Source organism: Pleurodeles waltl, chromosome 2_1, assembly GCF_031143425.1.
Source record: "Pleurodeles waltl isolate 20211129_DDA chromosome 2_1, aPleWal1.hap1.20221129, whole genome shotgun sequence".
NCBI lineage: Eukaryota > Metazoa > Chordata > Amphibia > Caudata > Salamandridae > Pleurodeles > Pleurodeles waltl.
Window position 1 is genome coordinate 372,566,570 of NC_090438.1, and position 23,087 is coordinate 372,589,656.

Here is a 23,087-nt window from a genome sequence, read left to right on the forward strand (position 1 = left end):
CCGCCTTTTATGATGCTCATCTTCTTGATCTCTTCTTTCTAGGATTGGCATCCGTGATGCTGGGCTGTGGAGTAGGCGATCCAGGAACAAATGTGGAGGAGCAGAGAACCGCACTTTTCATCTGAAGACCCCTGACAGCAAGCAACCACCTCTGGTGTTGCTTTGCAACCAAGACTGGTGTGGCTTTAAATACCTGCTACACCTGGCCACACCCAGTATGAGTCATAAAGCTGCTGTACCTGGCCACACCCAGTCTCAGTCATGAGGATGCCACAATCTGAGGCAACAAGTTGACACATGTTCCAGGTTTCTACACAAGTTCCAAAACAAGCATTGGCTCAAGTAAACATTTTCAAAGGCAACAGCAGTCATTGGCCCATGCAAGGGCAGGTGATTTGCTTAGAGGCACACTTTACTGAACATCGGATGGATGTGGGTTCTGGAGCATTTTCAGGTTTGCAAGCCCGACAGTAAGTCTCTATCAGATAGACAGTGTTTCATAGTCCAAATAATGCAGACGTTTATGGCCCCTTGGGATTCGACTGGTGCAGCTTTTCCTTCTTCTTAGTGGGACGTGGCGGACCAAAAATAAGAATGGTGACACCCCTAGTGGGAGAAAGGATGCCAGAGGCTGAAGCACCAGTTTCCCAGGGGAGAACACTGTGTAGGCGGTCAGATTCAAAAGCACTATCACTTCACTGAGGCATCAAGTGGGCGTGATTGCAGTAAGGAAGACCGTTTTTAGAGTCAGCAAACTTAGAATGCTACTCTTTATGAGTTACATCAGAGTTAACATAAAAAAAGTAAGAACCAAATTAATGTCCAATATAGTATATGTGGAAACGTGTAAGTATGTTTAACAAAAAACTGCATTACAACGTGTGATTTGAACAAGGAGGCCTGATCAGGAAACTTGGGAAGGGCAAAGAGAACCAATAGGTAAGCCTTACAAATGTCCATAGCAAGTCCTTGCCAGGCCAAAGACAGAACAAACAGGAGTGCGCCAGACAATTAAGCTTGAAGAGGGTCAACGCGGTGGTGCCCACAACAGGGCACAGACCACTAATTTAGCCCAACATGATCATATCCAAAACTTCATCCTAATATTCAACTAGTTCCATTCAACTGGTGCTATGTATGTAGGCCTAGATAATGGAGGTTTGGATGTAGAACCTTGCAATGCTGGTAGCACTCAAAATGGCACAGTTGAGGTCGAGGGCACAACATTTGATTCAGCAGGTTGCAATACCAGACCTGGACCATCAGAATTGTTAGGGAAATCACCCAAGAGGCAGCCCTTGGTGGAAAGCCTTCACAGTGAGTGCACAAGACCTCATACCATGTACTTGGTGCAGTACCAGATGGCGGTCATGTTGTTCAGCAGAACAAGGACAGATATGCCCCTGATGAAAGGAAGAAATGCTCTGATGGCAAGCGTAACGGCCCAACACTCCAGAAGACTGATGTGGTGATGCTAATCCATTAGAGGCATCCTGATGACTTCCCCAGCTGAGAGACAGTGCAGCTGTCAGATCTGTAGTCTTCAGTAGGGACAAAGAACCTGACTGCCATGCTTCAGATTTGCATCTGTCATCCACCACTGAAGAATGCAGACTGCCACTTTCAAGGTAACAATATTATATGAAGGGCACTCTCAATTTTGTGCCCATTGCAGCTAAAGGTTTCCCTGCAGGGCCGACTTCTTCCAAGGAGCACAAGACACCAACAAGAAGCAGAAGGTAGGAAGACCAAAAAGTCTCAGAGACGGAACCAGGTTTTGTGTCCAAAATATTGGATGACACAGAACGACTGGGTGGAAAGGCCCTTTGTGCAACTCTTCCCAGGATGGACCATATGAAGAAGATCAGTTGTACAGGGTGAAGAGAAGACTTTGGTTTGTTGATGGAAAATACTAATGTAGAGAGCAATGAAACTGTTGCCTATTGGTGGTCTGGGACTAGATGCAGAGATGGTGACAGCAGCCAATGTACAGGAAGACACATATATTCCAGACCTACAAAGATATGCTGCTACCTCAGACATCACCTTTGAAAACACCCAGGGGCCAAGGTAAGGCCAAATGGCAGAACAGTGAACTGAAAATACTCTGCCCAACTGTGACCCAAAGACAACCCCTGTGGAGCCGGAACATGAAAGTATGCATCCAGGAAAACCATCTAGTTTTTAGAATTGAAGGCAAACAATACGTCGGACAATATCAACATTTTGAACTTGTCCTTCATCAGTAAGGGGTACTGAAGCCTTAAGTCCACGACAGGTCTTAAAACCCCATCTTTCTTGAGGACCATGTAAAAAAAAAATGGAGCACCAGCCTATTCTCATATCTTCACAACCTCAATCACAACCTTGAATATCCATTAAGAAAACCTGGGAATCACCAGGAATCTATTCCTCCTCATATCAGTATGCCACGCTGGTTCCCATAGAGCAGTCAACAAAACTCCAAAGTACCCAGGCCAGCCCTCATAACATACTTGGCTGCATCTTGGACATCATGCACCATCTGTGTAAAAGACTTTCTGAAGCCTTCCATGAAAGAAGGCAAATCTCACTCATCATATCCGATAAGGGATGGGTAAAGCAACTCAAAAGCCAAACAGCATTCAATGAGCAAATAGCCAAAGAGGCAAAAGAAAATACATTTACCCTCCTCCCTGTTGGAGAGCTGAAGGAAATGAATTCAGGTTGACCTTGCATATAGAAGTCTAAACTACCATACTTTCCAAAATGGGATGTTGTGTCAGAAAGGATAGATCTCCAGGACACCGACTGTGCCAACAAGCAATCAGGTGGCTCACTGACGGACAGGGCAAGGTCTAGACAAAGCCACAGTCAAACAATCAGTGCATCACTGAATGGAAGCAAGGTCTCTATCGTTCAAGGTTCAGGTGGTACAACTTTCATACGTAGATTTGATTTGGTATTAACAGTAGGTAGCTGCAAGTCCAGGTCCTCAGTAGTCCTGTGACTTATCACTGCAGAGGACTCTTCTGTGTAGGAGGTCCCAAGGGAGCGTTTAGGGCATGTTCGAGTGAGGCATCTAGGTCACTAGCGTTTGGCACGTCCAAGTAGAGGCCAAAACCTGCCTAATGATGGAAGAAGAAGTTGATCCGCTTTTTCGTCCTCTTCCAGAGGGCTCTTCTCGAAGTCCTAGCCAGTTTCGGAGCTGGAGACAAAAGGTGACAACAGCATTATGAAAAAGAGAGACAGCAATGACACCATTTAGGTCACGAAGGATGCCCCTGCTTTTCAATTTTGTCATTTCATGACTAAATTGAGTAACATTTAACCCTATTATTTCAGTGCTAAGAGATAACAGGGCGACCACTAAATTAGTAATATCGTTTGTTTAAATCACTAAGTAAAAAATACAGCTAAAGATATTTCTGAAATGTGAACTACCCGTTTGCGTTATATCACAATTATAAACTAAGGCTAATTATTTATACTCTATTTCATTCACTCTGTGATTACTTCGATATTTTAAGTATACATATATAGTTTAAGAATTCCAAACTAAGCCCAATTTACTGCAGCATTTGAATAAAGGCGAAATTGGGTTTGAAATATGAACAACATTCTGTCAAAATGATTTTAAAACACTGGTTGTTTGTTTTCATTCCTGTATTTTGCCCGAGTATAAATTGTTAGTCTCTTTATGCAGACTACATTTAGAAAGCAGGGATGTGACTTACAAACGTCTTTGAATCATTCCCATAAATATGCATGCGTGCCATTTATAACAGTAGCCTTGATGAGAACAGCGAGTGCAACTGGCTGCTAGAGGCGGTTAAGCGGTTTACATTAAAACAGAATGTAGAACGATGGCTAGAAATCACAGGACAGGTGACACCTTATTCTGATAACCTGACGATAAAAGCCTTATAATATGATGTATTAGCAACACCACTACTTTGCAAAAAAGACTAAATAATATTTGCAGGGTATCCTTCATGTCCCGAAGGAGTAAACCCGTTGGTGGCGCATTTGGAGAAAAATGCAAAAATTAGATTTTAATTTTAAACAACGCTTCATTCTACATACGCGTCATTCAAGCTAAACGCAGTGTTTTTTTGAGCACGCTAAGATGATGACAAACCAAACGAGAAAGGACTGAAACATTTTCCGACCCCAATAGAAATCCAAAACACACGCGGGCATGTATATCCTTCAGGTCAGTACTTGCAAGCAGTTACATAGTTATTGGAAACAGAATTGCTTAATTAATCTTTAGTATAAGTAAGTGATGGTATAAATCTAGGAGCACCACGCAGGACTAAGGAAAGACAACTTTAAACAGTGGCAGGATGGCCATCATTGAAAAGATGCGTACTGTCAGGAACATTCTTCCAACCAGGTAAATGGAGGTGTATGACCTGAGGAACTCTTTAGCATTATACATATTACAATTTATGTTAGCAAATAATAAAACTCGTTTTTCCAATTTACTAATTGGCTGTGGTTACAGGAATATCCGCTGATACACTGACCATGATCTGGGGGAAGCTACAGCAATAGTTTTTTGTAAAGGCACTTACACCTTAGTATCAGTTCTCTCTACTAAATACATTGAAACCATTCCTAACAAAAAACGACTTTAGAACTGACGTTCAAACCCTCATACTCACACATTTAGCAATGGCCTGCTCCATGTCTTTCAAAACTCCACAATGGAACCTCGTAAGGATATCCTACATGCCACAGTATACCTCATCAAGGGCATGAAGAAGCTAGCAGCAGGAGTGACAAAGGTGGGGGACTTATTCAGGACGAGCAAGCTCTTACCATTTGAAGACTTCCGCGCAGAATTGGGCTGCCCCAGGGTCATTTCTTACTCCATAGGGCAGTTTTGGCAGCATTTTGAAAATACTGGAAGACCAGCTTATTAGAACCACGGTCACATGATGCCGGCCAATACATGGGTCTCTCGGCTGGCACAGTAAAAGCAGTCATATGCCTATACAGGGAGTGCAGAATTATTAGGCAAGTTGTATTTTTGAGGATTAATTTTATTATTGAACAACAACCATGTTCTCAATGAACCCAAAAAACTCATTAATATCAAAGCTGAATATTTTTGGAAGTAGTTTTTAGTTTGTTTTTAGTTTTAGCTATGTTAGGGGGATATCTGTGTGTGCAGGTGACTATTACTGTGCATAATTATTAGGCAACTTAACAAAAAAAAAATATATATACCCATTTCAATTATTTATTATTACCAGTGAAACCAATATAACATCTCAACATTCACAAATATACATTTCTGACATTCAAAAACAAAACAAAAACAAATCAGTGACCAATATAGCCACCTTTCTTTGCAAGGACACTCAAAAGCCTGCCATCCATGGATTCTGTCAGTGTTTTGATCTGTTCACCATCAACATTGCGTGCAGCAGCAACCACAGCCTCCCAGACACTGTTCAGAGAGGTGTACTGTTTTCCCTCCTTGTAAATCTCACATTTGATGATGAACCACAGGTTCTCAATGGGGTTCAGATCAGGTGAACAAGGAGGCCATGTCATTAGATTTCCTTCTTTTATACCCTTTCTTGCCAGCCACGCTGTGGAGTACTTGGACGCGTGTGATGGAGCATTGTCCTGCATGAAAATCATGTTTTTCTTGAAGGATGCAGACTTCTTCCTGTACCACTGCTTGAAGAAGGTGTCTTCCAGGAACTGGCAGTAGGACTGGGAGTTGAGCTTGACTCCATCCTCAACCCGAAAAGGCCCCACAAGCTCATCTTTGATGATACCAGCCCAAACCAGTACTCCACCTCCACCTTGCTGGCGTCTGAGTCGGACTGGAGCTCTCTGCCCTTTACCAATCCAGCCACGGGCCCATCCATCTGGCCCATCAAGACTCACTCTCATTTCATCAGTCCATAAAACCTTAGAAAAATCAGTCTTGAGATATTTCTTGGCCCAGTCTTGACGTTTCAGCTTGTGTGTCTTGTTCAGTGGTGGTCGTCTTTCAGCCTTTCTTACCTTGGCCATGTCTCTGAGTATTGCACACCTTGTGCTTTTGGGCACTCCAGTGATGTTGCAGCTCTGAAATATGGCCAAACTGGTGGCAAGTGGCATCGTGGCAGCTGCACGCTTGACTTTTCTCAGTTCATGGGCAGTTATTTTGCGCCTTGGTTTTTCCACACGCTTCTTGCAACCCTGTTGACTATTTTGAATGAAACGCTTGATTGTTCGATGATCACGCTTCAGAAGCTTTGCAATTTTAAGAGTGCTGCATCCCTCTGCAAGATATCTCACTATTTTTGACTTTTCTGAGCCTGTCAAGTCCTTCTTTTGACCCATTTTGCCAAAGGAAAGGAAGTTGCCTAATAATTATGCACACCTGATATAGGGTGTTAATGTCATTAGACCACACCCCTTCTCATTACAGAGATGCACATCACCTAATATGCTTAATTGGTAGTAGGCTTTCGAGCCTATACAGCTTGGAGTAAGACAACATGGATAAAGAGGATGATGTGGTCAAAATACTCATTTGCCTAATAATTCTGCACTCCCTGTACAGGGCAATTGATAGGGATATGCTTCAACCACTAGGCGCCCTGAAAACAAAATGGGAGGATAATTTGGATGTACCCATAACTGCTGAAGACTTGACAAATATCTTGAACAGAGTTCAAAAAGTATCTCGCAATGCCTTAACTACTTTATTCCACATAGAGCCTATCTCCACCAAGACATATCTATAAATACTTCCATATGCTGGGAGCCACCTGTCCACACTGTGGAGAAGTGGGAGCTGAGTTCAAACAAAAGTGTAGGGATTTCCCACATCAAGGGGCTTACTGGGACGACGTCACAAGAGTTGTGGCAGAAGTTATTGACAGAGAGATCCTATGCAAGCTGGGGAATTGTATCCTGGGATAGTTCCCCACACGTCCAAGACAAAGGTCACCAGCAGGTTTCACGACCTGGCATTTGTTCTGGCAAAGAGAGAACACTCACACAACACTGGGAGGTGCCAGAGGGTCCCTGTGTGGCAGTATGGCGAAAAGAACTTGACAAATGGTCTACCTACAAAGGTTAAACACTCCTCAGGCATACACAGAAAGGGCTGCACCCTTCAGACGTAGCACAAGCTTGGGAGGCCCTGGTGGACTGCTTGAAAGAGCCAGAGACGTAGTCCAGAGGGTCCCCGGTAGGTACCACTAATATGTCGGCCAAGGGAAAGTCTGATATTGGAACACTAGATAGCAACGAGGGACTCTTCCCGTTTATAATTTAGGAAACTCACACAAGCATAAAAATAGAAGTAGGACACGCGCCCCATTATTCTCATTTCCTGTTTAAATAGAGTCATTCGTAACGCGGCTCTCGTACTAACAACATGGCGCACATACAGCATGCCAAACCTTCAAACCTGGAATTATTCCAAAGACTGTTTCATCCCGGATTCAGGTGAGACTCGGTTACACTACTCATTTAACAGGTCATGCACAATAGAAATGGCTCTTTGACTCAATTTACTTTAATTCCAATTCTACCGCACCATTGTTTAGTTATATATTGTTTCATCTATATGACATGACACGCGCGTTTAATTTTCAATCCTATGCAATACTTTGAATACTCTGTACATATTTCTTTTTTAGTCCGAACTAAGGACTCAATCTACAATACGTTTGTATATACGCACGCAATGTGAAGTCCTATTAATCGCCTCTTATGCTAAATATTAGTTCTTCTTAGTATAAAACTACTTCTGGACTTGTATTTACTATTAGTTTCTTAATCACTAGCCACAACATATATATGTTAGTTTGGATTCTTAATGTATTGTAAATTTTTACGTTCAGATTACCTACATTTGACAAAATGTACCGTATGTGATGAGTATACTTATGGTATGATATCTTTGTATCATAACCTATTTAATGACTGCATCATACGTAATTCACGATAAATATTCTATTCACTATATAGGGCCAGCACTCTTCCTATTCCTTCTTCTTTTTCTTGTTGCCACACCTTTAACGGTATTACGGGTATCCCTAAACTTGGTGCTCACTCTCTAAACTAATCATTATGGACTGCTGTATCGACACACAGTCTACCTGATCTGAATTTCATTTATCATCACTTTTTCACCAATCTGCACTATCTTTGAGGTTTTGGTTCTAATTTACTTGATAAAACTCTGACTTTGCACGACAGGATGCACTTTTGCATGGGCCTAACAGACACCTTTTTCGAACTTGAAAAAATATTTTCTAATCAACTCTCACTTACCATTTACATCCTTGAAAAATCCCCAGGTGAATGCACCACAGGGGGCGAAACACATGTCTGCTGTTCACTTACGTCTTCCACATCGTATTCTTGAACTCTGAATTAATAAACAGACTTGAACACAATATTATAATTAGCTGGATTACTGCCTATCTGTGACTAGCATCTTCAAGATAAAGATCTCTTCAAAAATTCAAAAACTGACTTCAGTGGGTTTTCAACTTTTGTGTTCATCACTGGCTTCGAAGGCTTTAACTGTGTTAGGGCATAAGACACAGAAGGTTTGGGACTAGTTTTATGGGCGGCCTGCTCACACCCCTCCCAGCACCCTGCCCTTACATGTCCAGCACAACTCTATCACTATCCGTCGATATACACAGCGACCAATCAGGGATACATTTCATTTATGCATACTGTGTGAATGACTCAAGGGGATTGGGAGGGTGGGGGGAAATGTTAGACCTGGTTATTGTATGTATAGATAATATGTATGTATGTATAGATAATATACTGATTTTTATTGAACTGTAAATCCCTGACAAGTGCACAGTGGCACTCACAGCCAATCACAGTTGGGGCTGGATTGTATTAAGCATAAACGTGTTTTAAAAAAAATCTGTGTACAAAAAAATCAAAGGCATGAAGAAATATGACAATATTACCCTGATTGAACTCTAGTGGGTCCCCTTGCTGGCCCGATCCATTTAAAAATTTACTGCATCATTTACCAAGCTATTATGACCTGAACCTCTGTCTATTTAGCTGACAAGCTCACCATCTCTGGTGGCCCTCTGCATTCCCCAACTAGAGTCCAGTGTGCCCCTTCTGAGTCATCTGTGCAGCTGATGGACATAGCAAAGCCCTATACGCATACTGATGTTGAAAAGGAGATGACACTCCTCCAGAGGCCTGTGTCATGGGAGAATGATAGACCCTTACCTTCACTCGCCATCTCATACAAATCTCCTTTTGGATGCGCTGGCTCCGCTCTGTTTTCTCAGGATCCTCTATTTACATAAATAATTATTCTTTGAGAGATCACTGTAACCATATCCCTCCCTTTAAATTGCAGTGATTTGGATCAGGTACTTTGAGTGTCCAAATGAACTAAAATGAACTCAGGGACCGATCAAAAACCTAGGAAACTAATCCTTCTAATCAACAAGGCTTCTAATGCATGCTGAGCATCACTACCACAAGTAGACACTTTTGGAGTTTGCATTGGTTTCACTGATGGCCTTCAGAACATAATTGGAGCACTGACCAATGACGGCGGGAACTACGATTATAATGCTCTTATATGGTTTCCATTTAGCTTCCCTAGTCATAATCCTGCTATGATCTATAAATTTTGTGTAGCAATACTGTAACCTTCACATGAATACAAAGCCATGGACCACCCGCATGTATCATCTCTTCCTAAATATTCTACTAGGCTTGGTACCTTGCATAAAGTACCTTACTACCTCCACAAGGAACTGCCACCAAAGCTGTGACTAAGTCCTCTCACTTCCAACACCTCCATGGTGGTCACGCCTACTGAAGCACTGTTATGAATACATTTGTCAAAAACACTGAGCACTCATCGTGCAGACATTTACCTCTTTTGAGTAGGTCATTAACAGAAGGGATATGGAGAGGTGATTGCACCTCTTTCCTAGTCTATGGTGAACCCGGTACTGGGTTGAAAACGGAAGTCAGTGACACCGCGAAATCGAATTGGGCATAAAACGTTTGATAACTGTATATGAATTCAGGAAAATACACTTCGCCAGAAAAAATAGGAGTACAAACCTTTAATCCTGTTCAATTCTGATGACGAATGCTGGTGTCACAGCTCACATCAGGAGCACGTCATTTTGAAGCCTGTTGGGTTCTGACAGGCGCAGATCAAGGCAGCAGGCGTGGTAACTGGCTTTTTCAATCGTGCAAAGCTGTTTTTGAAGGCCCGCACGGACAGATTTGGAATTGGAGTTGAGTGGTGTTGTGGGTGGCATCGGGACACAAGCACAATGTGGTTGCTTCTGGGCACTCGCTTTCGCGCCATGTCATCGTAATGGTGGAGGCTTGGAGAGCCTGTCGCGCTGACAGGCACAGCTGGTAGGAAATATCCACTTTCACTGGATCGTTGTTGGAGTGGGTTTCATGAACAATTGACAGATCGTACCGGGATCTGCAGGAAAACTAGAGGCCTGTCATACTGACAGGCACAGCCGTGAAGGGAATTCGGTTTGCTGATCGTCCTGTTGCTGAAAAACACAGCGTAAACGTGCTTGAAGAAACTTGAAACTGTGGCATATTTTGATTTCTCAAACACAATAACCCTGCCGACATTAACCTACCACCCTGAACTGCTTCCTCTGTAAAATTTAAAGAGGAAGAAACGATTTTAATTTGTAACAATAGTATAAAATGTATCTTTAACATTTTAACACACAAGTAGAATGGTGATGTTCTCATATTATAAGTGTGAAGTTATAGTCCACTTATGAAAATATTCTAAAACAAGTAGAAGTTAATAAGCATTGTGAAACTACTGTACATATTTGAGAGAGTCGTTATAAAACATGGCAGCATGCTAGAGTCAACCACCACCATTCCTGAATGAAGTACGGCAACCAGCACTACCCTGAAGTAGTGGGAAAAAGTATTTGAATCCTATTTAGTGGTCATTGGGTAGAGAAGTTTGCACCATTTAGGAAACAATATATATTATTACATAACCATGGAGTACAAGCAAGGAAGATATATGAAAATTTGGGTGAACCTACAATAGGTGATGGAGATTCTGATAGAGTCATCTGACCTGTACCAAACAACCTTCAAAAAACTGGAGGAGCATTTTAGCGGTAAAATCAATGTGGTATTAGAAAGACATAAATGTTTTTTTAGGTTACAAGAAAAGCATGAAAAAGTAGCAAGCTACATCGCTGTACTCAGGGGGCTTGCTAATATTTGCCATTTTGGTACATTGAATGATTCATTAATTCGAGACCAGTTAGTCATGTGCACAAATAATATTAAAATTGAAGATAAATTACTCACCCTGAATCCAGATTTGGAAGAAGCTATAGATATAGCCAAAAGAATTGAACACACAGCTAAATGTATAAAAGAAATAAATCTAGCAAATCAAAATGAGGAGGTACAAGTGTTACACGATAGTGTAGAGAACATTCACAAAGTACTAGAAATCAAAGAAAAACATAAAGACACTAGATAAACAGAAAAGTGCACAAACAAGTACCAAATATAAATACTAAAGATGTGGGAACAATAATCATTTAGCTTATTGTCCTAACTACCCGGCCCGCCAAAGTACTTGTAGGAAATTCAATAAGAGAGGACACTATGCTAGAGTTTGTAGAAACAATGAGGTTAACCAAATACAGGATATGGATGGGGAAGAGGAATATACCAAGGAGAAATACGTATTTCAAGTAGGAACAGATTGCACACATAACAAAAATATATATATCCAACATGCATTGTAACTATGGATGGAGAAGAGGTTACCATTTTTGCAGATTCTTTCTCTCCATACACATTGATTGACAAGGAAGTATTTGACAATCAACTAAAGATCCTATTCCGTTAGTGGGAATGACAACCGTATGCATTCAATTTAAAGGTCGCCTCACAGTAGGTAAAATTTATGTAACTGAATGCAGGTCGAACCTGCTTGGGAGGAGGCATCAAAAAGAATTAGATATGAAGTTAGAACCTAATAATCCATATCAAGTCCTATTATGTGAAAAATCTTCCATTGATAAGAAGATCTCCAAAGAATTCTCAGAGCTATTTGAGAACAAACTAGGACTCCTCAATAAGTACCAACACAAAATAAAATAAAAAAATAATACCAGTCTTTCAGTACACAAAGCAAGGGCCATACCTCACCTCATGGAAGAACCTCTAAAAGATTAACTTAAAAGGCTAGAAGAACTTGATGTAATTGAACCAACCTCTCTGAACGGCTAGCACCCATTGTGGTGGTCAGGAAAGGGAAATGTATAAGATTATGGGCCTGATTACAACTTTGTAGGAGGGTGTTAATCCCTCCCAAATGTGACGGATATACCACCCGCCGTATTACGAGTCCATTATATCCTATGGAACTCATAATACGGTGGGCAGGATCTCTGTCACATTTGGGACGGATTAACACCCTCCTCCAAAGTTGTAATCAGGCCCTATGTGTTGACTTAAGAGATCTTAATACAAACATATGGGTAGACAGATTTCCCTTGCCTAGAATACAAGAGATGCTAAGTATGGTTGACAAGTCCTCCTACGTCAGTGTAATCTTACCACGAGGTTGAACGTCATATGGATTCCAGATCATACACTTCTTTAATAACCCCATTTGGAGCTTACAGATACTGCAGAATGCCGTTTGGCCTGGCATCTGCTGCTGCAGTTTTTCAAAGAATCATACATTTGAATCATACAATCAAATATTAAAAAACATACAAAATGTCTGCAGCAACCAAGTTGACATTCTAGTCTATGGTGTATCTGAAGCTGATCTTAATAAATCCCTGAGGGCAGTGTTTATGGCCTTACGTAATGCATGGCTAACCTTAAAATTGGAAAAATGGCAGATAGGTCTGTGGTCAGTGCACTACTTAAGGAACACTATATCAAGAGATGGGATAAAACCAAAGTTAGACCTAAATAAGGCAGTAAAAGATGCACCCTCCCCATCCAACAAGGATGAATTAAAATCATTCTTGTGACTAGTCGAATACATGTCACGGTTTGTAAGAAACTTTGCAGATATTGTTCCACCCTTAAGAGAGCTTACGAAAGTACCCATTTTGAGTGGAATGAGTTGATGCAACAAAATTTTGAAACCATAAAACAAGGTGTAATCAAGGCACCCACATTAGGGAACTATAAAGTGAATCAGAAAATGATACTGACCATAGATATGAGCACAAAAATGCTTAGAGCAATTCTTACCCAGATAGTGCACAATAAAGAACATGTAATTGCCTTTGCTTCACGAAATCTGGAGGGTGCAGAATCGAACTATTCAACCATTGAAAGAGAAGCCCTTACCTGTTATTGGGCGATACTGCATTTTAAGTATTTCCTATGGGGCTTTCCTTTCACTTTACAAATTGACCAAAAACTGTTAAAATGTATTTAACAACTAAGGGTTTAGGCAATTCCACACCACATGTTGGTAAATGGCTTCTGTGACTAGAAGGATATAATTTAAAAGTAGAATATGTTCCAGGAGACAAAACCAAGGCAGCAGATTGCCTTTCCCGGCTATCTTTTGATAAAGTAAGGAAGTGCAATTAAAAGAAGAATCTGTACATGAAATCTTTGCTCCAGGAATATTAAGAGATTAATGGGGGACAGAGACTAAAGAGGATGAAGCATTATCACTCCTTAAGATCAAAATCGTTCAAGGTTGCGAAACAAACAATCCCAGTCACCATATTTAATCTAAGATTATTGGTGAGTCAGAGAAGAACTTAACATAAAGGGTGACCCGGTCAGAAGAAGGGAAAAGCTGCTACCACTTAAAAAACTATGGGACAAAATTGTTGGCCTGGCACATGAAGGTCATCCAGGTAGAACTCTCACGAAAAACGATGCATGTGCTCATTATTGCTTCCCAGGCATGGATGGGTTAATTGAGATGAAAGTTAAAGATTGCATGAAGTGTGCTTACAGTGACAAAACGAAAATAACCAAAGGTTCTCCAATTTCCCCTGTAGTGATACCATGCAAGCCGTGGGACAAGCTAGCACTAGATATAATAGGACCCATTAAGTTTTCAACTTGGAGTGGGAATTACCAGCTTGAATTAGCTGACTACCATACACGGTGGACTGTGACAAAAGTAGTACAATCTATAACTACGAAAGTACTGATACAGTTCCTACTAGATGTATTCTACACAGAAGGAGTTCCATAGTACTCTTGTCACAGACAATAGGGTACAATTTACTTCAGTGGAGATGGCTGATTTCCTTAAAAACTGTCTAATAAACACTTCAAGACTGCATTATATTGCTGTAGAGCAAATAGATTGGTTGAAAGAGACAACAGAATGATCAAAGAATGCCTTTTGTTAGCTGCTGTTTCGGGTGATCCCTTAGAAGATTCCTCACGCAATATGCTGTGGTCTTATCACACCACCCCCAATAGTACCACAGGTGTTGCCCCATTTAATTCTTTGAAAGGGAGAATACCTGGAACAAAATTATCCCTAAGCTGGATGAGAGGAAATCTACCAGTGTGGGTACACAGAGAAGAAATTGATTCACATGTAAGATGTCACCAAGCTAAGTAAAGGGACTATTATAACATGAGGTATAAAGCTCCTCAAAGAAATTGGGAGGTTGGTGATCTAGTGGTAGTTAAGATTCCTACTTTCCAAAGAAAAACCAATAGTACATTTTCAACCCCAAAGACCATTACTGAAGTGCCTAAGAGTGTGGTTGTGCTACGCGACGGCAAGACACGGAGTACAGATAAGACAGCAAGCCTATTCCCTGTAATCAACAAAACTCCTCGTAGTAAGTCATTAAATGATGTTAAGTTGAATCCAAAGCAATGTGGTCAATCAGTTAGGACAGTAAATAAGCCTCCCTGGCTCAGAGACTTAATCAATAAGTGATTGGGCCCGGCATCTTATAGCCAGCACATTCATGCATTAAATCTTGACCTACTATAACTCTGTCCTTCTAATGGGTTTTTTCTGTCAAAAGAAGTTTGATCTATTTCTTTGCTAAATGAGGGACATGTGTTGTAATTTACATAATTCATGTGACTTGATGTTAATAAGTAATAAGTAAGAGTCAACAGTAATAAGTTATTACCCTTTTCCTCAGTTATTAAATGGCAGCCATGGTTTGTTCCTTTCCCCCCGCTTCCACCCTTCTAGTGGTATTGCCTGAGGGCCTAACTTCGAATGTTTACGAGGGAACCGGGCTTTGTATGTGTGGGACTTGGAGGTGCCATTAGAAATAATAAATTTCTGTTGGATAAACTTCACATGCCTTCTAAATTGATTATGACAATATACTTTCGGCACAGGTTTTTTAATTCAGAAAAAGTACTGCACATTCATTTTCATCAGGTGATGCAACAGAGCTGGGTCAGAGGCAGTCATATGCATGAGGATACTTGGGACATTACTGATTGTGCCACAATTAGATACCCCTCAGATACAAGATTTACATGTGCATGATTCTACCCATGCCCAGCCAGTCTTTAAGAGACTATCCAGATGTGACCAACAGCACCCAAGCTCTACTAATCTATCAGCCAGTGGTCTGAACCAGCCCTAACTCCTTTCAGAGGCAAATCTGTCATGTGATTGACCTATGCCCAGCCCTAGTGGCATTTTACTGGTTATCTTGGAATGTGATTAACCATCCCAGGGTTCCAGCAGACATTTAGAGTTAATGCTGACATTTAACCTCTACTTCAACTCTGCCTGCCTTTTGGGAGAGGATCCCGATGTGTGACTATAGTGTTATAAAGGTTCTTCATGTCATGTGAGACACCCTCAACCGGTGTGTTTTTTTCTTTTTTAAATGAGCAGCACATTGCCTGATTGGACATGTAGCTTTGCTTTTGTCCGTTGAAAGTGTGCATTCCAACGTCTCAGTGTGTGAACTGCTATAGGCAAATACTGCCAGGATGCCAGGTACTTGACAGTGGTACCCTTACAGCTGTGCGAGTGACTGCACCACAGCTCTACTTTATTTCAGAGGCAGAGTACAGAGAGGCAATCATATATGTAACTGACTGGTAGATAAGTCATGTTTGGTACCTATGAACTTGTAATGATAAACCCTCTTTAATAAAGTCTGATTTATCATCACAAGTTTGAAAATGCCACTATTAAAAATTGCCTTAGGCCACATGTGACTGACACATGGTGTAACTGACATTTGGGTCTTTGTGAATTCACCCCAGACAGTCACACAAAATGGGTATTAGAACAGCCTAAATGGTCCATTCACTGACTTCATGGGGGTGGAACTAAGCACAGCCCCACTTGCAACTGAACAGGCTGGCCTCTGCAACCAAACAATAGGCTTAACTACACTGTATTATCAGTGCAGCCAGCTAGGTGCCAGAGCAGGGGAGGCAGGAAATTGCTGGAGCATCAGAGAACCTTTCTGAAGCTTCACCCAACTTATAGCAGCAGGGCACCAGGGTATAAAAATAGGGCTTTCAAATCTACTCCTCAGTTCACTACTGAACCTTCGGAAGGACTCTCAGAGCACTGCCTGCTGCTGTGACCTGCTGTGCACTCTGCCGGACTGCTGCTATACCTGGAAGGACTCCTTTGCTGCCTGGTGCATGCTTAGAACTTTCTGAGGCCAGCCCTGCTGTAGAGCCCTGCATCACTACCTACACCCAGCACTTCAGAAGTGACTCCAAGGACTAGTTTAGATGGTCGTCTGTTCTGAGTCACAAGGACATGACAGGAACACACAATGATGACAGATGGAGTGCTGAAACTTTTCAAACACTCTTCCCCAGTCACATACCTGGGTTAGATCCATCGATTTTTTGCTCATCATGGCACCCCAGTTTGGACCCAACCATATGCAAATCAGTCTTGACTCTGCTCTCATGGGAACTGTGCTAAAGGTGCCCAGATTGCCATTTTCTAAAACTGATGACTTGCTACTTTGACCTTTAAACTTTAAAAAATCAGAACTCTGGTTCTACTTCTTAGAATTTTCACGGTTTTGGTGTGGAATAATGTATTAAAATGTTCTCTAATTTTCTAAATTGGTTTGGGATTGTATTGTGTTGTGTTTTCACTGTGTTGCTGTTTGTGTACTGCATAAATACTTAACACATTGCCTCTAAGTTTAGCCTGACTGCTTTTTGTGCCATGCTACCCAGGGTTAAGCACAGGTTAAATTAGTGACTTTTTGTGGTTCACCCTGTGGCCGTTGCTTGACCAGGGCTAACTCCCCATTCAACTAACAACACATTTCTCAGAGAACCACCACATCAAGGGTCTGTGCAAACTATCACTTTGCATCCTTTTGAGTCACTAGCGTTACTAGGCAGGAGTGTGGTCAAATCCAAAACATTATTTGCCCTTGTGATGGAGATGTTTTCTGTTTTCATAACAATAATGTCTTGTTGTCTTGGCATTTACAATAGACCTATGTGGATTATGTTTAGTTATATGTCACCAACCAGGTGCTACCTCTCACACTTACTCAGTAAGAGACTGAAAACAAAACTCCAACCTGACGGTCAATTAGACAGAGTACACATTTTTGTCTCTGACCAATATGTCTGAGGAATTCACCTCTCATCTGCTCTTAACTCCTGAGGACGCTAGATACTTAATTCATGGTAGGGGAACATGGGAAGGTAAGATACTCACAGCTTTCTCTAATGGGAATTGTTGATCCAATTAAGATGGTTGTTCTGCCACAATTTGGGCACCTTTTCCCAAGCGTGTAATTTGTTAACACTCAAAGTTGTTCTCAAAGTTGGTCAATGACTACATCCCTCAAACATTTGTCTCTGGCAGTGAGACCTAGAGGGTGAAGCTTATACCACTGACTTGAGTATTTAGACAACTATACCTCCATTTGAGAGAATCTACTGGGTAGTACAGTTGCAGTTAATAACTTCTTAGTTCAGCTTTCATGCTATGCCTTAAAATATCTGTGTGACACAGGAGATGTATAGTGGACTGACCCTACATCCTTTACTTTATGTCTTGCCCATAAATGTCCACAGTTTCACAGGTGCAATAGGCATTCTCATTAAGTTGTGGCCTAAGGTGTATCAATGCACAGAAATGTATACCTAACTCATGAGCCAATCCGAAGCAATCCATCCTTTCTCTTTCAAAAGTGCATGAACTTGAGATTCAGGGCAGCTGATTCTTTCCCAGCAGACTGAAGAGTTCCAGTCTTCCAATTCTTGAGCCATAAACATCTCAAGATGCACAGTCACCAACAACAAGAATCTACTTTGGTTATTAGTGACTCTCAGAATGATGTGAAGGGATTATCAATGCTGTATTAGACAATACTAAGACCAGTCATACCCCTCTCCCTCTTTTACAGTAAATGCATAAGAGACACAGGATGTGAATAGTCGACTGCTGAATGAGAGGGATGTTGTGCTTCAGTCAAGCTAATATGGATCTATGTCAACCAACAATTAAATCAATAAAGGTGTATTGATAAGACATGTGTCACAACACTGAAACTATATTACATCATCCCATATAAATGCTCCATCATTGGTTGTACGGGATGCTTACCTTGATATGATTTGAAATTGTCCACTATCATATACATTATAGTACAAGCTCTTTGACACACTGGCTTCTTTTCCAGGGTAACCCCTAACAATTTACACCCCTCATCCGAGGCATATTTAAACCACACATTGTTTCAAATTTTGGTCAAACGTATCCTAGTTAAGTGCCTTATCTGCACCAAGTACCCTTCCTAGTTATGCACTAGACTGTGAAAACCATTTTAATGAATGCATTACATAGGACATTCCTGATTGTCAAGTGAATATGTTGGACCAATTCTTTAAACCTATTAAGAAATTCAGAACAACCTAGCCTCCTCGAGTTTCCTATGCTACTATCACCTTCTCTATTGATCTCTGAAAACACCATAGGCTATTGAGTGTGGGGGCACATTGAGTCTTAGCATCATTTGTATACCATTTCAGGTCGACACAATTTGACATTTTTCCTGATAACCTACATCTCAATACTTTTGTGGCCTAATTTGCTCTCAATTATATGTGACACAGTAACTGGTAAATGTCAACTATTGGCATTTTTTTAGACTTTATTAAAATAATCAAAAATAAAATGTACTCCAACACAGTAGGATGGCCAAAAAAATGTGGGTATAATTGTAGTGGTTCCTAAAGTAGGGGCAGGGAGAGTAACAAGAATGTTAAAAAGCTAACATCTACAGGACTGAGAAACAGCATGAGAAGAGAAATTAGGAGAATGATGAAAGACAACACCAAGATTTTGGGTTGAGGGGAAGAGTCAATGAGGAAAGTGATAAACATAGAGGTGGACTGAGACAAGTGGGTCAGTTGCGGGCCTGAAAGAAATGTATCCTATGATTAAGTTGAAGACAGTGGACTGGAGTTCAGGACTGTCACAGGCTGGCACAGCTCAGAAGACAATGAAAAAGAGAAAGATTTGGATATCATCGACACGGATACGGAAATTAAGAGAAGAGATGAAATCAGAATAGAATAGGAAATATGTAGATTTAGAAAAAAGGGGAGTATCATTACAGAGCCCCAAAGGTCATCTTTGAGCGACAGAGGGGTGGTAGATTTGGCAAGTCCTGAACATAGAAGAAGAGCAGCCACCGAGATAGCAAGAAACACAAGAAAGAGCAGACCCCTGAATTACCTACCAAATTTTGTGTGTTAAGGCGAAGCTGCAATGTAGAACTCAGTTTAGAAGTTTCCGGCAATCAGAAGGGATTCATATTTGCATTATTTTTAAGAAGTTATCTGATAAGTAACAGACAATTTGTTAATTTTAATAGCATGGGATGCAGAAGTCAAACTGGAAACTAATATTAACTTGGTTAAAACGTCAAGCTGGGAAATACTGGCAATCACAAAGGATTACAAATCACGTTCAGCACAGAAGAAGGGGGTCGACTGAAGTAATGGGGAGAGCATGTAAAGGATCAACCCTAAGGGTGACGTAAATCATAAAATGTACACCGACAATTTACAATTCCCCCTTTCACATTCCCTTTACTCAGAATCATATCAGTAATATGCAACTGTGCCATCGTACAGAAGACACTATTTGTTTATCCAGCATCAAGCCTTATTTATAACATGTTAATCTGCTTAGTTTCTTGCGGATCAAATGACATTACCTAAACATGCACATTATTATATTTGTATACAAAATTATTTTTACCTGCTTCACATCGGTGTATTTTAATATGCATGTGCCAACTATTCAGATATTGTTTATTTTGTGCATTGCTTGATTCACAAAGCAAGTGCTGTAATGTGTACAATATGTTTTGTGCACAAGAGTTCTGCAGTGCGCTAAAGCATTTGCATTCCTTATGCACAAAGGAAAGTACCATCTTCTGCGTTCACCCTGGCGTTTCCTTCCCTCGTGACAGTATTCAACTTGCACTGAAGGTAGATCAGTACAAAGACAGCAAATATGCACCTATGTGCATTTCACAGACCTACACACTGAAGCCCAAGGAAGCTGTGTTTCGTTTCATTCTCATCCATGTTAGCGGTAGAGATGATGTAAATAAAACACTTTCTTGTATCCGCAATTTAAGATCTGTTCTGGTAAGTAAGAGAGACAGAGACAGAGAGAGGGTGCACATTTGTGTGCGTGCCTGTCTCCGGGCGCCAAATGACATCAGACGCTAGAACCTAACGAAGTATTACACTCACCGCGATACAAACCACACAGGTACATGGTGATGGCTGTGGAGAACCGTCCAATGACACCCATGTTTGGTTGTGCCTGTCACATATCATAAATAAACGTAGAACACTGTGCATCACAGATGCAAAGCAGCATTTTGCAAACCTGGACTTGGAAATAACTTTGTCGATAGCAAAGTTGTCCTTATCATGGGGGTAAGTGTCTAGTATTCTGACCTCACACACTGTTGAGAGATGAAACTCTCTAACTTGAGATTCAACTTTAACCCGTTCTTTTGAAAGCCAAGCCCTAAACCACAGAGTAATGCCTGCAAACTGTGTGCACTTCTTTGATTTCAACCGCTTAATAACAATCAAGGCTAGGTTTTTATTGTCTGTTGAAAAATAAATGTCGCTGACATTTGCACAAGAACCTGAAATGACAAAACAAAATATAAACACGAAAAAGTTAATATGCTTACCTACAAAAACACTGAGGCATTTCCCCCATTCCATACAACGGGAACAGGAAAGGGTTATTCCCATAGCGTCCCAGAGACAGGAGGAAATGTTGTGTAGCTTTGAGGCCCATTCCTGTGCTGGCAGTCAAAGACACCATGGCAATGGAATGCAAAATAAAGTGCTGAAGATTGGGGGATAACTTCTTAGCCTTCAAAAAATCTGAAAATGTATAATCCATGAAATCTATACGGGAGAGAAGAAGAATTACAATAATTAGGTGACTGAAGTCTAAAGACAGGCACTAAATTAATTCTTTACCAAAATATGATTTTGAATTAATGAACTAGCAGAGGTACAATACCAACAAAAGGATTCCAAAAACAGCCACCCAAAAGAACCATCACTTTTTATTCACTCATTGAAATGTTAACATATGACCGTGCCCCTTACGGTCGTTAAACAAGACCATAAAGCACACGTTCACGTTCCTGGATCGATACCTCTTTCAGAACATTTCCTTTTTTTTGCAGTTTTATATAGGGCGAACTAGACCCGAACATTGGAGCGCTTTACATGAGCACAAATTAAGCCACACAAGGAAACATTCAGTTTTGGTAGGCACGAGGATATCAAGTGATTTGCCCAGAATCACAGGATGTTAAGCGGACGCCGAGAAACGAACCAAGTTCTCCAGCTCTAAAGTCGGCAGCTCAGGCCCTTACGCCACATTTCCCATCCCCAATCGGGTACTTTAGGGGCGCTGAAGTCCAACGCAAGGTTGCCATTTTGACAGAAGTGCTTTTCCCCAGCTGCTCAACATACAATGTTATAAGCAAAAATCTATGGTTAATGGAGGTGGGCACCTGATGAAGTTAAACCCTTCCCCCCAAAATACAACATTTAACTCCACACTATAGTAGATGCTGCTTGAGCGTCCTTCACATCTGAGCCAGGCCAAAAGAACCACCCACGGGTTTTAATTGTAAAAGTTCCATTGGCTTAATGGATTTAACATGGAGGAAAATGTAACTTTTAGAAGAATGAATGTCAAAATGGACTCCGTTAGACTGCGTTGTTGATCTTAAAGGTTCAGCAGTCATTACGTTATAGCCTACGTTTATACATCTGTGTGAAAAAGATGTTATCATTATGTTATTGGCTACGATTGCCCCACTGTAACAACAGAGCTAGTGGCCTACGACAGTGGTTCCCAACCTTTTGATTTCTGTGGACCCCCACTTTAACATTAATGGAACTCAGGGACCCCCACTGAATCATCATGGGAAACCGGGGACCCCCTCCTGAGTCATTACTGAAAGCTGGGGACCTAATTTGTCAATATTTAATGATATTTTAAAATTTTCTAGGCTCTCGCGGACCCCCTGAGAAGGCTTTACGGACCCCCAGGGGTCCCCGGACCACAGGTTGGGAACCACTGGCCTACGAGCTTCAAACGTTTTATGCATGAGAGAGACTAAAAGGCACTGGGCTTACTAATAGTGTATAAAGTTGTATGAAAGAAATGTACATTGAAATACAAATAAAAGCAGACGCTATAATGAAGACCAGTGGCTTGCTTATCATTAACCATGCAGCTGATTTAACAGTGTCTGAGACACTTGGGCACTAGGGCCCATCTTTCATACCACACATTATAGTTTTTGGAGGGACACGACAGAACAGCACTGTGCACAACTGTGCTGCATCACCCGTACTAAAAGGCTTTAGGCGCAACCATGCGGGCGAACTTATTTCCAGAGAACCAGACGATGGTGGGACTGCTGGACATGATATGCATGTTTTGTTTGATCTGCAAGGTACAGCGAGTTCTTGCGAGATTTAATGAAAACTTGGCAGCCATTTTAACTAAACGATGCTTAGTAAAAATAATCAGTAAGAGCGCCATTACTGGAATAAGTGGGGAATAA

The 23,087-nt window shown here is 41.1% G+C and overlaps 1 protein-coding gene across 2 annotated transcripts in view; it reads right to left on the bottom strand.

The window, feature by feature from the left end:
- Positions 1 to 23,087, bottom strand: part of CHM (CHM Rab escort protein) — an 810,608-nt gene that overhangs the window by 465,907 nt on the left and 321,614 nt on the right. For both annotated transcript variants that reach the window (XM_069212659.1, XM_069212657.1), the window contains exon 8: positions 21,180 to 21,402. In XM_069212659.1, coding sequence (XP_069068760.1) covers positions 21,180 to 21,402 — 223 coding nt within the window. The remainder of the gene's footprint in view (positions 1 to 21,179; positions 21,403 to 23,087) is intronic.